This window comes from Eurypyga helias, unplaced genomic scaffold (assembly GCF_000690775.1).
Source record: "Eurypyga helias isolate BGI_N326 unplaced genomic scaffold, ASM69077v1 scaffold2066, whole genome shotgun sequence".
NCBI classification, from domain to species: Eukaryota; Metazoa; Chordata; class Aves; order Eurypygiformes; family Eurypygidae; genus Eurypyga; species Eurypyga helias.
In genome coordinates, this window is record NW_010257036.1 from 44,585 (window position 1) to 58,426 (window position 13,842).

Here is a 13,842-nt window from a genome sequence, read left to right on the forward strand (position 1 = left end):
AGAGGTGAGTGATAAAGCATACATGCAGGTGGCAGGCTTGCAAGTCCCCTAACAGTTAGCGGGTACAGTTTAAATGAGGAGTTCATACCTGCAGCCCTCTGAAGGGGTGAAATAAATTATTCAGAAAGCTGAAGATGCAAGGTAACTGCTGGGCCACAGTACAGAGGCTTTAGACTGTAAACCTGGGGCATCGTAGCATGTGTCTCATGAAGTATTGCTGTTCCTTCTAGGAAACAGTCCCCGCGTGTGAGATAGAATGATTTGCTAGGCAGCTGTAGATGGTGGATTCTATTCACAGCTTTAGTACGAGAGGGTAATGGCAGTGAACTGTCAAAATGAAGGCTCGTGCGCTATTTCCAGCTCTATGAAAAATTACCTTGTGAAAGCTTTGTTATGTGATTTGTAAAATGCTATGTGTGATGGTTGAGTGCCTTCTCAGATGATGAAAATTACTTAGAAATGAGGGCTGTAAAGGGCATATAAATATAAGCAGCTGTGGTATAATAGGTAAGATTTCATCTCTAAGCCTCTAGACCTCCCATTCAATATATGTTTCCTAAACTAAAGTGTATTTCAGTGGATTTTTCACTTCCTCTCCTTAGCCTGGCAGACTGATTCAGCTGGAAAGTAGCATGCAGAAGAGTTTCTTATATGAAAAGGATATTTCCTTTCTTTTCTCACAAGCTTATTAACAATGAAACTAGATTTAGTTATTTCTCCATATTTGGTACTCATACAAACATTTACTCCTAATTAATCTTCATGCTGATTGGAAATGAGCTGAGCACCTCCTCTAGTCTAGTAGAACACCTGAGGTTTTGAGGTTTCAAATCAAGGTATATTTGTGCAAAAAACCAAAAGAACAACAAACCACCTTCCTGAAAGTTATTTGCTTTTGAGATATTGCACATGTAACTTCCTGAAATTGTAATTGGATAAAAAATGGTTTACAGATGGAAAAAATATGAAAACCATTATGAATATCAGGTCACTGATACTATACAGGCTTTGCGGAAAACTCTGAATGTTTTTAAGTTCTGATACCTGAAATGGGAATTTTAACTATAAATACTGCATATAAATTTTTAATAGAAAACCTAATAATGAAAATTGAATATTTGCATACATAACTAAGTTAACCTCAGATTATCATATATACATCAGTCAGTATAAAATCCAAATATTAGAAAGCTGACTCACAGTGCCTTTAGAATAAATTAAGTCTTTTGATAACTAGATGAATTGATTTTGGTTCAGTCCATTAATTAACAAGCTTTAATCATAGTGCCATTTATAAAGCTATCTTGTTATATTTTACAGATATTATTCATGCTTTAATCCTTAGTAAGTGAAAGATTCAGTGCACTAAATGCTGCTTGTGCTTAACATTAAGTTTTATTTAACATATTTCAGGGCAAGAAGCAGTGATAATTGACGCTGCACGATTGAATTGTTATGTGACTGGGTTCATGCAAACAACATCAGCTGGTGCTAGTGGGGGAGGGTGAAGGGGCCAGGACTCCTTCATCATCTGAATAAGTGTGCCTGAATTATTTAGTTTAACCTTCAGAGATTGTATAAAACAGGCATGCATCCATGATGTGGTCAAGGCTCAATTCTTTCTGCCTGGTACAGGTACCTCTTTTTTATTCATATGCCCTTAGGATACATACAGCACTGCTTGATAGATGAGTTTGCATGATCCTGGAAACATCCAAGTGCCACCTGCCACAAAGATAAATACCACAGGTGAAATACAGGCTTTCTGTAAATGCAATGGAGACACAAAGAGTCTGCTCACCACCAGGTTTATGTTTCTTAAAGGCTAGCTTCAGCCAGTACTGAGCAATCAGACCTGATCTCCCAGTGCATTCAGGTGCATGATGACTCTAACTGTATCCTCAGATCACCTCCGAGATACAGGCTGGCTTGAAAGCTGAGTCCATCCATTCTGTTGATGTGCCTATGTATTGCTGCGGGCTCAGGAAGCTTCCGTTTGCAAAGATCTAGTGAGATGCAGTAATTGAAGGATTTCTTCAATGTATTATTTTTTCTTCCCCCCAAATCCTCACCTCTCCCATCCTCATCAATCTCATCAGTTCAGTCAGTGTCAGCTGTGATGCTCTGAATTGCACACTATGGGTTGCAACTGGTATCTGCTGGTTTAGTCTTTCTTTTGCCAAAGGATGTCATACTATGGAGGAATGAAATAAATGTAACACAATTACTGAAACTATTTCAGCCTCTGAAGTGAATGCAATTGTTTTGAATTTATTTTATTTTATGTAATGTAACGTTATGTTCTTTGAAACCAGGCTAAGGTAGTCCATGTCTTGCTGGATGGCCGCAGCATCTCGCCAACGGAGGGCTTCCTTATCCGCAAGGGACCGGGTAACTGCCACTTTGACTTCGCCCAGGAAATTCTCTTTGTTGACTCTCTGCAGCCCCAGCCGATTAATAAAGTGCAAAGGAGGTAAAGTGGGATGTTTTTACTATCTGAACCACAATTTCTCTTAATGGTTTAGTATTCTTTCATACTCTCAGCTGAAGCTAATCTGTATGAGGCACCTGGATGAAAATAGGAAGCACTTTGAGCAAAATATTTCATTGAGTTTTAACTATATACTGTTAACCAGATTTTATGGAGGACAATCTAGTACATAATCGCGGGGTGTGTGTGTGTGTGTCAAGTGTTCGTGTGTGTGGAGGCTTAGTCCTTTGGTTTTGTTTTCTTCTTTTCTGAATGAGGCAAGGGTCCATAAATAAACTATTTCATCATATTTTCTTTGGCAGGACTAGTTCAAAGAGAATGGAACAAGCTAGTATGGACTATGAAGCACCATTAATGCCATGTGGTTGTATCCTTCTCTGTCATTTTCTTACTTGTTATTTAGAATATTTTAGAGTTATATACTATGGTTATGAGTCCTGAGCTTTTTGAATCCAACAATTTCTGGTGCTTTAAGAAATTAACAAGATACCCAGAATATGAAAAGGGCTTCCATTAACTATGAATTATAGAATCACAGAATGGTTAGGCCATTAACTATGAATTATAGAATCATAGAATCACAGAATGGTTAGGCTTGGAAGGGACCTTAAAGATCACCTAGTTCCAAGCCCCCTGCCATGGGCAGGGACACCTTCCACTAGACCAGGTTGTCTAAGTATAAATAAATGGAATTAAGTATAAATAAATGGAACATAAGCTATGGATGTGTTACCTATTTTCAGATACTCTGGTACCTTTTTCTCTTGCCTTTTATAATCCATTCCAGCTGGAGCTATAGAAGTCCGTTAGCACAATATCCAGCCAGCCTATCAAAGCTAGAAGTAGTCTTTGTATTTTTGTATAGCTCTGAATATTTGTCTTATTTTATAACTTTATAAAGGTCAACCAGAACCATGTATATTTCTTTTAATTGCAATTTTTTGTAATGTTTGTGCTTTTTAAGCTTATGTTTTCCTAGGTAAGCACAGCCTTTTGTGATAATCCTCACTGTCATGCCATCCAGCTATTTGATGGGCCTTTAAAATCCATTAGGCTGTTCTAACCAAGTTTGGAGACGATGAGATCCCAGCAATACTAAATTCCAGTTTCATGAAAATCAGGGTCTGGGTAGTGGAAAGAGATACAAATGAGTGCTCCATTAGAGAAGTGGGTAGCACAGACTGCATCGTTACATTTTCTGCCATTCAGTTTAGGGGCATATTCACTGGCCAGTTATCACCTGTATAATTCAAAACCAGGCAAAGGCATATTCAGGATACATAGGAAGGCAGTAAAGGCTCCAAATAGGAGCTGTGGTATTAATGAGTTGCAGTATACAAGATGGTAAGACATACACTAAAAAAAATCAGTAGTTCTTCATCTGATGTAAGAACATAAACTAACATAGATATAGGTGAACATGAATGTATATAAACATATACAGATAGACTAGTTGTGCCGCCTGCAGATGTTCATTTGTGTATTATCTGTGATCGAAAAGGCAGACTTCTTGTCTTAAAATACTTTATTGAGAAAGGTTTAAGACACAGTGAAATCAGAAGTGAAAAATGGACTTTTTCTTACCCATGGTGTAACTCCTCTAACCTGCAAATAAGAGTGTCTGCCGTCAAGATGTTGGCTGCACAATCATTTCTGAAACTGCAAATTAAATAGTCTGTTAGGACAAAGTATCGGTATCAATTTTCCTTAATAGCTTTTTGCTTTTTAGTTGTTTTCCAGTTTCAGCTTCTGACAAGTTGGGGTGATCCATACTACATTGGTTTGAACGGACTTGAGTTGTTCAACGAACATGGAGACCAAATCTTACTGACTGAAAACAGTATCCTTCTACAGACCCCAGAGTCTCTATCCCTTTCAGATACACAGTTTTGCTCCCTGGCAAATTATCGTATGGCATCACTTTCTACTTCTTCCAAATTGTGTCAAATTGCCCTGTGATTGTTCTCCTTGTATTTCTCTATACTGTGTGCTGATATTTGTTTCCATATGTTTTAATGTATTCTAGGCACATTCAGAACATTTATTCTCTGAATGGCATGCTCCAACAAAGCAGTTCTCCTGGCCACTTTTTATCTGCTGTTCTTTTTCCAACTGTAGAATATTCTGAGGGCGAGGTTAGAGAAGGGAAGGCTTAAGAAGGATATGGTATTTTTTCATATCAACACTTACTTCTTCTATGGTATGGAAGGACCAGAAAGTCTGATGAGCTATAAATTCATGAGAAAAGGTTGAGCTCAGTTCTTTGTTACGGAATCTTTCATTGTGCCACAAGAAAGACATTTTTCATAGCCCTTGTTCTGGAGCTTTAGGCTATTCTAGACACCTGATCCAGTCATGAAGATAAGGGCTGAGACTGAATTTGATTCAGTGCTCCCTGGGTAGCCAACAGATGGAATGAAGGACAGGTTTGGTCATCAGGGTTACACTTCGGTGCTTTGTATCAGGTAAAGTCCCTTAAGATCTGACAGCTTCACACCCCCATATATAATTCATGTAGTTCATTCACATGGAAGAAACAGTTTCTTAGCCAACTAGATAAAAAGCATGGAAGCTGCATGCACTGTATGTCTCTAAGAATCCTCATTGCCTAATAAATAGTGGATATGATGAAAAAGGTAATAAAAGCTCTTTCCTGAGTACTATTACTATTTGTATCATGTATGATGAGTGATGAACTTGAAACATCAGTAATGGTGAAGCAGCATTTTGAAACTGGAAGGTGGCAACAGATGAGTTTTAAGAACAGGGACTGTTTAACTGAGCTGTTAAATGGTGTCTTTCCAGTTTGGACGATCACCTGTTTCTGCTTATGCAGTTGTGTTGCTTGGATGTGTTAGGATTCCCAAAAGACTGTGTTTGTCTTAGTGCAGTACTTACTGTGATAATTCAGTCCTGAGTCTGGAGCAAGCTTTTCTTAAACAGTTGAGGCATTGCAGTGTTATTTCTTAAATTCTTTATAAGTACTTGCAGACTTAGGCCTTTCAGAAAGCAGGACAAAGGGAAATTAATATCACTCATACTGCATTGCTAGGGATTTATAATTCTGAAGACGGAGCCATCCATCCACATTTCTTTGCATGTCTCTAATATACATGTGTTTAACATAAATGATGTGTCACAGAGAAAATCTAGTTACCTGGAAAGCCTGTTCAGTAGAAGGTTAAATCTTGCCCTCTCAAAGAACTGAAAGAAGGCGTTATTAGACAGTTACTGATTTTTATCACAAACCTTGAGGAGCTCCAGGAAAACCTAGTCTGACAGATGACTATCTCCTACAGAGATACTTTTCTTCAGACATATTTCACATGAGGAGTTTTCACAAGTTCATGCCCCCAGAAAATGGGGCTTTATCACAAAAACAACTTGGAAGTGCTTATTTCTGATGGGGGAAATTTATTGATGATGTCATAAATAAGTACCTGAAAATAAATTAAATGCAGCTAGTTAATTTCTTCCTATTTTAATAATAATTTTGAATGTCAGACTCTGCAAGTGTTGTTCTGCTTTTAAAAATGTTCCCCCAAGTTCCTCAGCTACCCAAGTGAAGTACTCAAGTATTTTTGTTTTACTGCTATACTGGAGGATATTTGCTCATGGGATCTGGTAGAGCAAGCATGAACCTTTAAATATGGTGTTTCTGAAACTTATTTTTTGGTTATTTGAGCTTCAAGTTCTTTTCAGATATTGCTGCTTTTCCAGCTAGTGTCAACATTTTAGAAGGTATATCAGGAGACATCCGAACTCCAGACAAACTCATCGACAGAGTAAATGACACAACCGATGGCAGACATATGTGGCTTGCACCAGTTCTTCCCGGTTTGGTAAATTTTCCCTTTTCATTCCATTTTAGTGACGTGTGTAGATGTAGCTAGAATCATAAAGGAAAAGGGAAGCATACATAATTTTTAGGTAAATTTTGTGTTAGTAGATGATGCTAAATGACTGCCTTTTAGGTGTTCTTTTTATTCCAGTTTCTCCTCACTGCACAGATAGTGCACAGCACTATACCTTTCCCAGGTTTGTAATCTTCCATCTCCATGGTGTAACAGCAGAAGAATTTCCAAGGCTAGCATAGATTTTTTTTGAGTTACTACGATACAGGTGCTGACAAAGGAGCTTAATATGCATGTTTTGTGCAATAAACACCTTTCAAACAGGAGCGGATTGGGATCTTAAATTTGTTTTTACAAAAAATGATGAATGTTTTTCCAGCACTGAGAATGTTTAAAATCTAATTTTCTGTCTTGAATTAGAATTCACATATCCGAGATGACAGTATTTCATGTCCTAAGGCCCCAGGTGATTCAGCCCTTTTAGAAGCCCCATGTTTAAAATATGGGGTACCAAATATCTAAACAGGAAAAGCAGATAAACTTAGACGCGTTCTGATCTTGTTCTGGGAGAAGACATTTTGTATGGACCTGTTATGGGCTTCATTAAGAGGTATTTATTTCTTAAAATAAGATGGATTTCAAAAGTAACAAAACATAAACCTGAGGTGCAATGTGGTACAGGTTATTGTGTTGGAAAAATCCTTACTCCATTTGTTACAGTTATTAATTGGGATATTAAAATAAAAGAATTAAGTCAGTGCTGAAAATAATTTATGTTATCACTAGGTGTTGTAATGTAGTGGGTATAATTAAGCTTTTAAGTATACCTGGGAATACTGACCACGTGCATTTCTTAGGAAAATGGAAGGTCTGTGCAATGCTTGAGGCTCCTGCTGTGTAGATCCCACATCTTGCATGCTGGTAATTGATTTGATGGGATGCTCAGATATCCATTATAGCGTCATGAGTGATTGATTTGACAACCATCTGAGTTTGCTCATGTCCTTATGAAAGACATGCTTGCAGAGCCTATTTCATTTTGGCGGAAGGAAAATAACAGTATCTGGAGTTCTAGCACAGATGCATATGCTGGTTTGTATTGTTATGTCTGACACCAAAGTACTGTAGAAGAACCTAAGATATCAGCATTAAAAGGGTAAATTGATGAAGTGTGACATGCAATGGGGAGGAGGTAAGCAATTTAATGTCACTTTCTGTCCTTAAACTGTAGCAAATTATACCTTTACAAGATCCACCTAGTACTTTTCTCTCTTCCATCTTCCATGGTATGGTTGTACAGGCAGGAAGTGCAAATGGGTTAAGCAATCAGCCTGTTCATGATCATCCCCTGTAGCTGGGATGCTGAGCCACAGCTTCGGTATACTTACACCCTCATCGCTAGGCTGCTTTGAAACATGCCGCTTGCCTAGAAAGCTGAATTAACTCCTTGCTTTGCTGGAAGGTTTGAAAGCTTAAAGGAAATTCTATGTGATAACCTTTCTTTTCCTTTCTAAGTATCTTTTCTAATTCTAAAAGTGGTTTTGTCCTTTGCAATTTATTGCTAATGTAAATACAATTTGAATTCTTTGTTCCCCTGTTACTGATTGTCATTTTTATTTATATGTTTGAATGTATTTCCCACCAAACTTATTTGCTGTGAGTCTAACAATTGCTATTAGAGACTATGCCCAAGCTGTCTTCTGGAAAAGTGCAGATAGAAACAGTTCTATTGATCACATACACCTTTGTTTCTTCAGTAAAAAAATGCATAATGTCATAATACAACTAACAATATCTTCCTCAGTGCATCAAATGATTAAAACTTCAGAGGAAGCTGTAGATGAAAGTTAAGATATGTTGGCCCAAAGTTGATATAGTAACTCATAAAAGGAATAGCATGGAATTAACTGTAACAGCCAAGATTGGTTTCCTACAGCCTAATCTTTGGTCTTAATGTCTTGATATGAATGTTACTGAAAGTAAAATCAGCAGTATCTCAAGCAATAATTGTTTAGCAAGCATCAGGAGAATTCTCTCTACATTTCTATCTGTATACCTCATACAAAAACTTCTGCAAGAGCTTTCAAAGACAGCAGATAAAAGAGAAATTTTAGTCTTGCAAATAGGTGGTTTCCATTCTTATTTGGGGGAAAAGAGTAGAATAGACCAGACCAGACACCAGCTTGCCTTATCCTGAAGCACATGTCTGTATTTGGATGATGATATTCATTAAAGGTGTCTCTCTGCCCCTCCCTCTGACTAGCAGTCCAGGATGACAAGCTCAGGTGTAGGTATCTCCTGACGAGTTATACATCTGTCTGAGAGGGCAGCCCTGGGGTAGAGGTGACGTCTGTGAATTATCAACAGAAATGATAGCTGGAGTTAAATCCTCAGCATCAGTTATCTGTCCTCAAGCTGTATCTCTTCAAATACAGACTTCTTTTGATGGAACATGCATGAGAATTTAATTTCTTTGGGGAATTTGTGCTGTTCAATATAAATTAATTCTCTTTTGCAGGTGAATAGGGTATATGTCATTTTTGATGCACCTACTACTGTGTCAATGATCAAGTTATGGAATTATGCCAAAACACCTCAGAGAGGTGTGAAAGAATTTGGTGTAAGTAATTCTTCTATACATTTTTTGTTCTGTTGAGTCGGCTTTCTTGATTTCTGTACTTATTTTCACAGTTTACTGAAGTGTGATTCCATATAATCTCAAAGGATGGGATTCATCTCATTTAACTCTGCATTTAGTATTAAAATGACTAATCTATGCCAGTCAGCTGTCCTCCCTTTCTTGTCCAGGGAAAGAACACTATCTGATTTTTTTTTTTTTCCTCTCTGATTATTGTTTTAAGAGAGGATAATGCTTTGCTTTTTCCACTGACTGTAGAGCAGGCTTGGAAGACTAGTTTACTTTAAACTGCAAGCCCAAGTTTTAGACAGCTGAAACAAGGTGAGATTCATTAATTCCTAGATTTAAGAGTGATTCACTCCAGTTAATAGAATGGCAATTATGTAAAACATGAAATACATTTTTAATTACCTACTTGAAAGCTGCATTAGAAACACCAGTGAGATGACAAAATCTTGGGGAAAAAAAATCAAACCCCAGCCACAAATAGAAAGAATTTGGAATTTTAAAGAACAAAAGCTAAATTAATGGCCAGACTTGTGAAACAGATAGGGCAGAATGATTTCTAGTTAATTGACGGAGAGAACTGCTGAAAGCAATGCCTGATTTCTAGATGTTTTGTTTGTTTTTCTTCTTAAATACCTTCAGCTCCTGGTGGATGACTTGCTTGTGTACAATGGGATTCTGGATATGGTGAACCATGTAGTGTCAGGCATCCTACCAACCTGTGATCCGGTGGTCCCGTATCATACCATTCTCTTTACGGATGATGAGAAGATTTGGCATCAGGAGAAGAGAACTGTTATTAGGTATGTGAGTGGATCTTGAGTGGAAGAAAGAATCTTGTTTTCAAAAAATGTTTGTGCGTGACTGGTGTCAGCAATATGTATATGCCTACAGAAAATTCCTTTCCAGAGCATACTCAGCCTCACTTATGAGAAACAACCAATGTTGGTTTAGATACAAGGACCAAACTACCGGCTTTATTTGTAAGGACTTTTTAGCACTTACTGGGGTTCATTATTCATATTTACATGTATTTCATGGAAGCCTGTAGTAATAAGGACAAAAGAAAGAAGTTAGGCTTCCTTAGAGAAGAAATAATAAATCCCAATGATATTACACAGAGGGTAAACAAACAAACAAACAAACAACGCAAAAAAACCAAACTGTAGCAAGTTAATGAAAAAGAACCAAGCATCAAGAATAAAGAAAAGAAAGCCTTCTGGTTTGGCACAGAAACTAATTAAGGAACCAGAATTCTAGTATTTTATAAATGTTCAAAAATAATGACCTTCTTAAATGAAAAATTAATTGCCTTCAGAGAAATGACACATGGAAACCACTAGGTTGGCAATCCCACTGAAAATATGATGAAATGCAGAGAAAAATGCACTTTTATTTACAGGGTCGGGATTGATAGGGTCTAAAAAACAGTCTCTAGCACAGAAAATAAAGATTGAAAGAATAATTTATTTTAAATGAGATTGAAAATGAAAAATCGAAAGCTTACAGAAATAAAAACTTTGTTATACATTGCAGAGCTAACAAATAGAATGTCTTGCACATACAGCACTTGGAAAAATTGGCGACAGTTTTGTATTGAAAAATGGCACATGGTTCATTCAGAATATTCAAATATTTAGGAGAAAGTGGAAGGAACATAAGCTGTCCTGATAGAGAACAGTTGTTCACATTTGCCTACGGGTATTGTTTTCCTGTGTTTCTCTGAAGCATTGGCTGTTGGCCACTGGTACTGTCAGATGTTGAAATAAATTCTTGTTTGGATGCATTGTGTTAGACTCATGTTTTTGTACAAGTGTCTGTGTTATGGTAAAATTTGGAGGTAAACAATTTTTCAAGTGGAAAAGTTACTGAAATGAAAATGTCTTGAGGAAATAGGAGTTTTGAGAAATTTTTCAGCGGGATATATAAAGGAGGAGAAATGAACCTTTACTTTCTTCAGCTTAACATCTTTCTATGGGCAAAGTTATTTTATTGGAAGCAGAGAAGCACCAGCTGTAACCATACATCTTTTACAAAAATGTGCAAAGCAAGTTATGTGTAAGACATATATCCTTTGATTTAGTTTTAAGAGGAGTAGACTTTTAGGGTCATGCAAACTGCATGATCTGTTTTCCAGTCAAGAACATGCCGCTTCTCTTCTCTTCCAGATGTCGCTGCAGGAGCTTTCTTGATCTTTGTTCATAGCCTGTTCTGCAATCTTCTTTTCCTTTTTCACCTACTATCCAACTAAAATACAGGGTACTTTAAAAATAGAACACAAATCCCTCACTACATGCTGGATAATAGCCCGTCATTTAAAAAATGCTCTTGAGCTTCTATATATTGTTACTTCTGATTTTGGCCTAATCTCTTTAACATGTCACTGTTCAATATTTTATGAACCCTGAACTTGAGTCTGATATTTTCATCAATAGTGTAATTTCTGATTTACTTCAGTATTGGTTCCCCTGTTTCACTGACAGTTTGAGAGATATTACATTTTTCTCCCAAAATAGAAACCTATTTTGTGCAGTATTTGTAGAGAGAAGAAAAAGACACTCCTTTTTTGTTTTCCAAAGGCATGGATTTTTTGTTTTGTCTGTATGAAAGGGAGATGTTATTAGTGATGTTTTCTTTAACTTTCAGTTCACCTCACATTTTTTGCCTGTAATTTGTTTGATTTAATTTAACTTTGAAGTTATTACTTCTTCCCCAAAAAGAAATTCTTGAAATTTTACAGCAGCCAGCGAAGAAAACTTGTCACTGTAAATGAATTTTGTTTAGTTTAGGGAATTTTCAAATAATGCTATATCAACGTTACAAAACTGTGTTAAATTCCACATAGGGATTTTTATGCCCTCTTTGTACAGCGCTGATTTAAAATCTCACTTTGGTTAATGTTCTTCAAGCTGTGTAGGCAGGCAAGAAAATTGTAGAGTGAATATGATATTTATATTTGAATGTGTGTCTGAATGAATGCCACTAATTAAAACTGGCAAGAAATCCTTCAGGTGGATGCAGACAGAAAGCCTTTCCTTTCTAGATAGTCTCATCTAATGTGGCTGTGCTTCATAGCTTTGTTTAGCCTCCAGGACCTAAATAACTTACTTGGTAACCTTTTCCACAACTCATAGCTTTTCTCAATGTTGATTATTTTGACTATTGTACTGACTTTAATCTTTTCAGCAATCATGTGGAAGATCAGGATGTGCGAATGATGAATGAAAATGAGATTGTCACCAACAGCAAAAAGAAGCAGGTTGTGGCCGATCCAGGTTAGTTCTGTCTTCTACAGTTTTCTTCTTTCTCTTTTATATCTTGAGCTCTACTTTTTCTACCATAGGAAGGCAAACCAGGGATCTTGTGCTGTGGTGGGTTTTCATTTTAGATCTAAATCTGAAAGTGGACGATACAAGTCAAAGACATAGGCAGCACGTAGCGATAGCTTATACCAGCACATACACAGAAGTTTGCAGGAAAACCTGACAAGATAAAATGAAAACTGGTTCATAGGTGGCTTTTAGAATAACAGACTCATTGCATCTCCACTGCCCTTTTAAGCAGCTTTAGAGGTGATGCATACGTGCCTCAGAATTAGGTGCTTGTTGCTCCTCAAGCAAATCCAAAATCATCGTAAGTGTAACAAGGGGGAAAACATGTTGACTTTACACTGTCTTTCTGGCTGGTCTTTTCTCTTACAAAGTGATAATTAAAAAGACAACATCTATTTTTTTTTTTTCTTCCCAAGGAGAAAGAGTAGATTTTATTTATAGTCTGAAGAGTCCCAGTCATTCATTGTAAAGTACTCAGAATAGCTTCCCTAAATACATTACAAATTCTCAGCCAAGCTGGTATATCCATGATTGGTTTTTTTCTCCTGAGCATGACACTTTCTCCAATTAGCTTCTCTAGAAAGTGTTACAGAAATTATTTGATGGCCTGTAATAAAAGTTCTGTAGGAGAAGGATTTGAAATGCCATTGCTGTACAACTACAGCTTCAAAGTTATTAGTATATTACCACTAGCTGTGTCAAAAGTACTTTGAACATCTCTGTGCCTGTTGCAATGGCATTCTGGGTTCCAGTGCAGATGTACCCTGTGTCCAGTAAAGAGTAGCTGTCATCACCGTGGCCATCACATCTACTGGCCAAGCACTAAGGACACAGTATGCCTGTGAAGGCATGCGTTGAAGGTTCCCTAGTGCCATCTGCCCCGTGTCTCCTCTGCAGTACTTACTGATCTCAACCGCAGTGGTCCGTAACAGATTCAAAGAATGGTGTGGGTTGGAGGAGAGTTCCGGGGGTCCCTTTCTGAGGGAGGGTCCAACCTCCTACTCACAACAGTGTCAACACTGAATTCAGACCAGATACAGTAGGAAAGTGATTCCATGGGACTATTAAAAGTGTAGTTTATCTTTCATTCTGGGATGGAGAAAGAAATGGGCATGTTTCTTCGTTTGAGCCTGGGGCTTCACTGTTGATACAGATGGAGTCTTAAAACAGCACTCAATTTTCCTTAACAGCTTTACGTCCAAAAACCTGCATATGTGAAAAAGGACTGCAGAGGAGGAAAAGATAACAAGGGATTATGGTTGGGAAGTCCTGAATGCATCCAGCTCAAAATACCTGCAATCTAGCTCTTCAAGATACGTATCGTCCACATGAAAGACTTTCTGTGTCTGCTGCTGCTGTACCACCTCCGGTCTTATGAGAGGACGTTTTATTCACTACAGGGAATTATCTTCACTAATGAAATTTAAAACATGAATTCAGTTTTCTGGGTTTGTTTTGGGTTTGTGTGTGTGTTTGTTTGGGTTTTTTTTGTTTTTTAATTGTCATTATCTGTCTGATCCT

The 13,842-nt window shown here is 37.4% G+C and overlaps 1 protein-coding gene across 1 annotated transcript in view; it reads left to right on the forward strand.

Moving 5' to 3' along the window:
• Nucleotides 1-13,567, forward strand: part of KIAA0556 (KIAA0556 ortholog) — a 57,189-nt gene extending 43,622 nt beyond the window's left edge. The window contains exons 20-27 of the mRNA XM_010153853.1: nt 2,316-2,473; nt 2,794-2,858; nt 4,221-4,331; nt 6,194-6,333; nt 8,864-8,965; nt 9,632-9,792; nt 12,176-12,264; nt 13,512-13,567. Of these exons, the coding sequence (XP_010152155.1) occupies nt 2,316-2,473; nt 2,794-2,858; nt 4,221-4,331; nt 6,194-6,333; nt 8,864-8,965; nt 9,632-9,792; nt 12,176-12,264; nt 13,512-13,567 (882 nt within the window). The remainder of the gene's footprint in view (nt 1-2,315; nt 2,474-2,793; nt 2,859-4,220; nt 4,332-6,193; nt 6,334-8,863; nt 8,966-9,631; nt 9,793-12,175; nt 12,265-13,511) is intronic.
• Nucleotides 13,568-13,842: the final 275 nt, after the last annotated feature.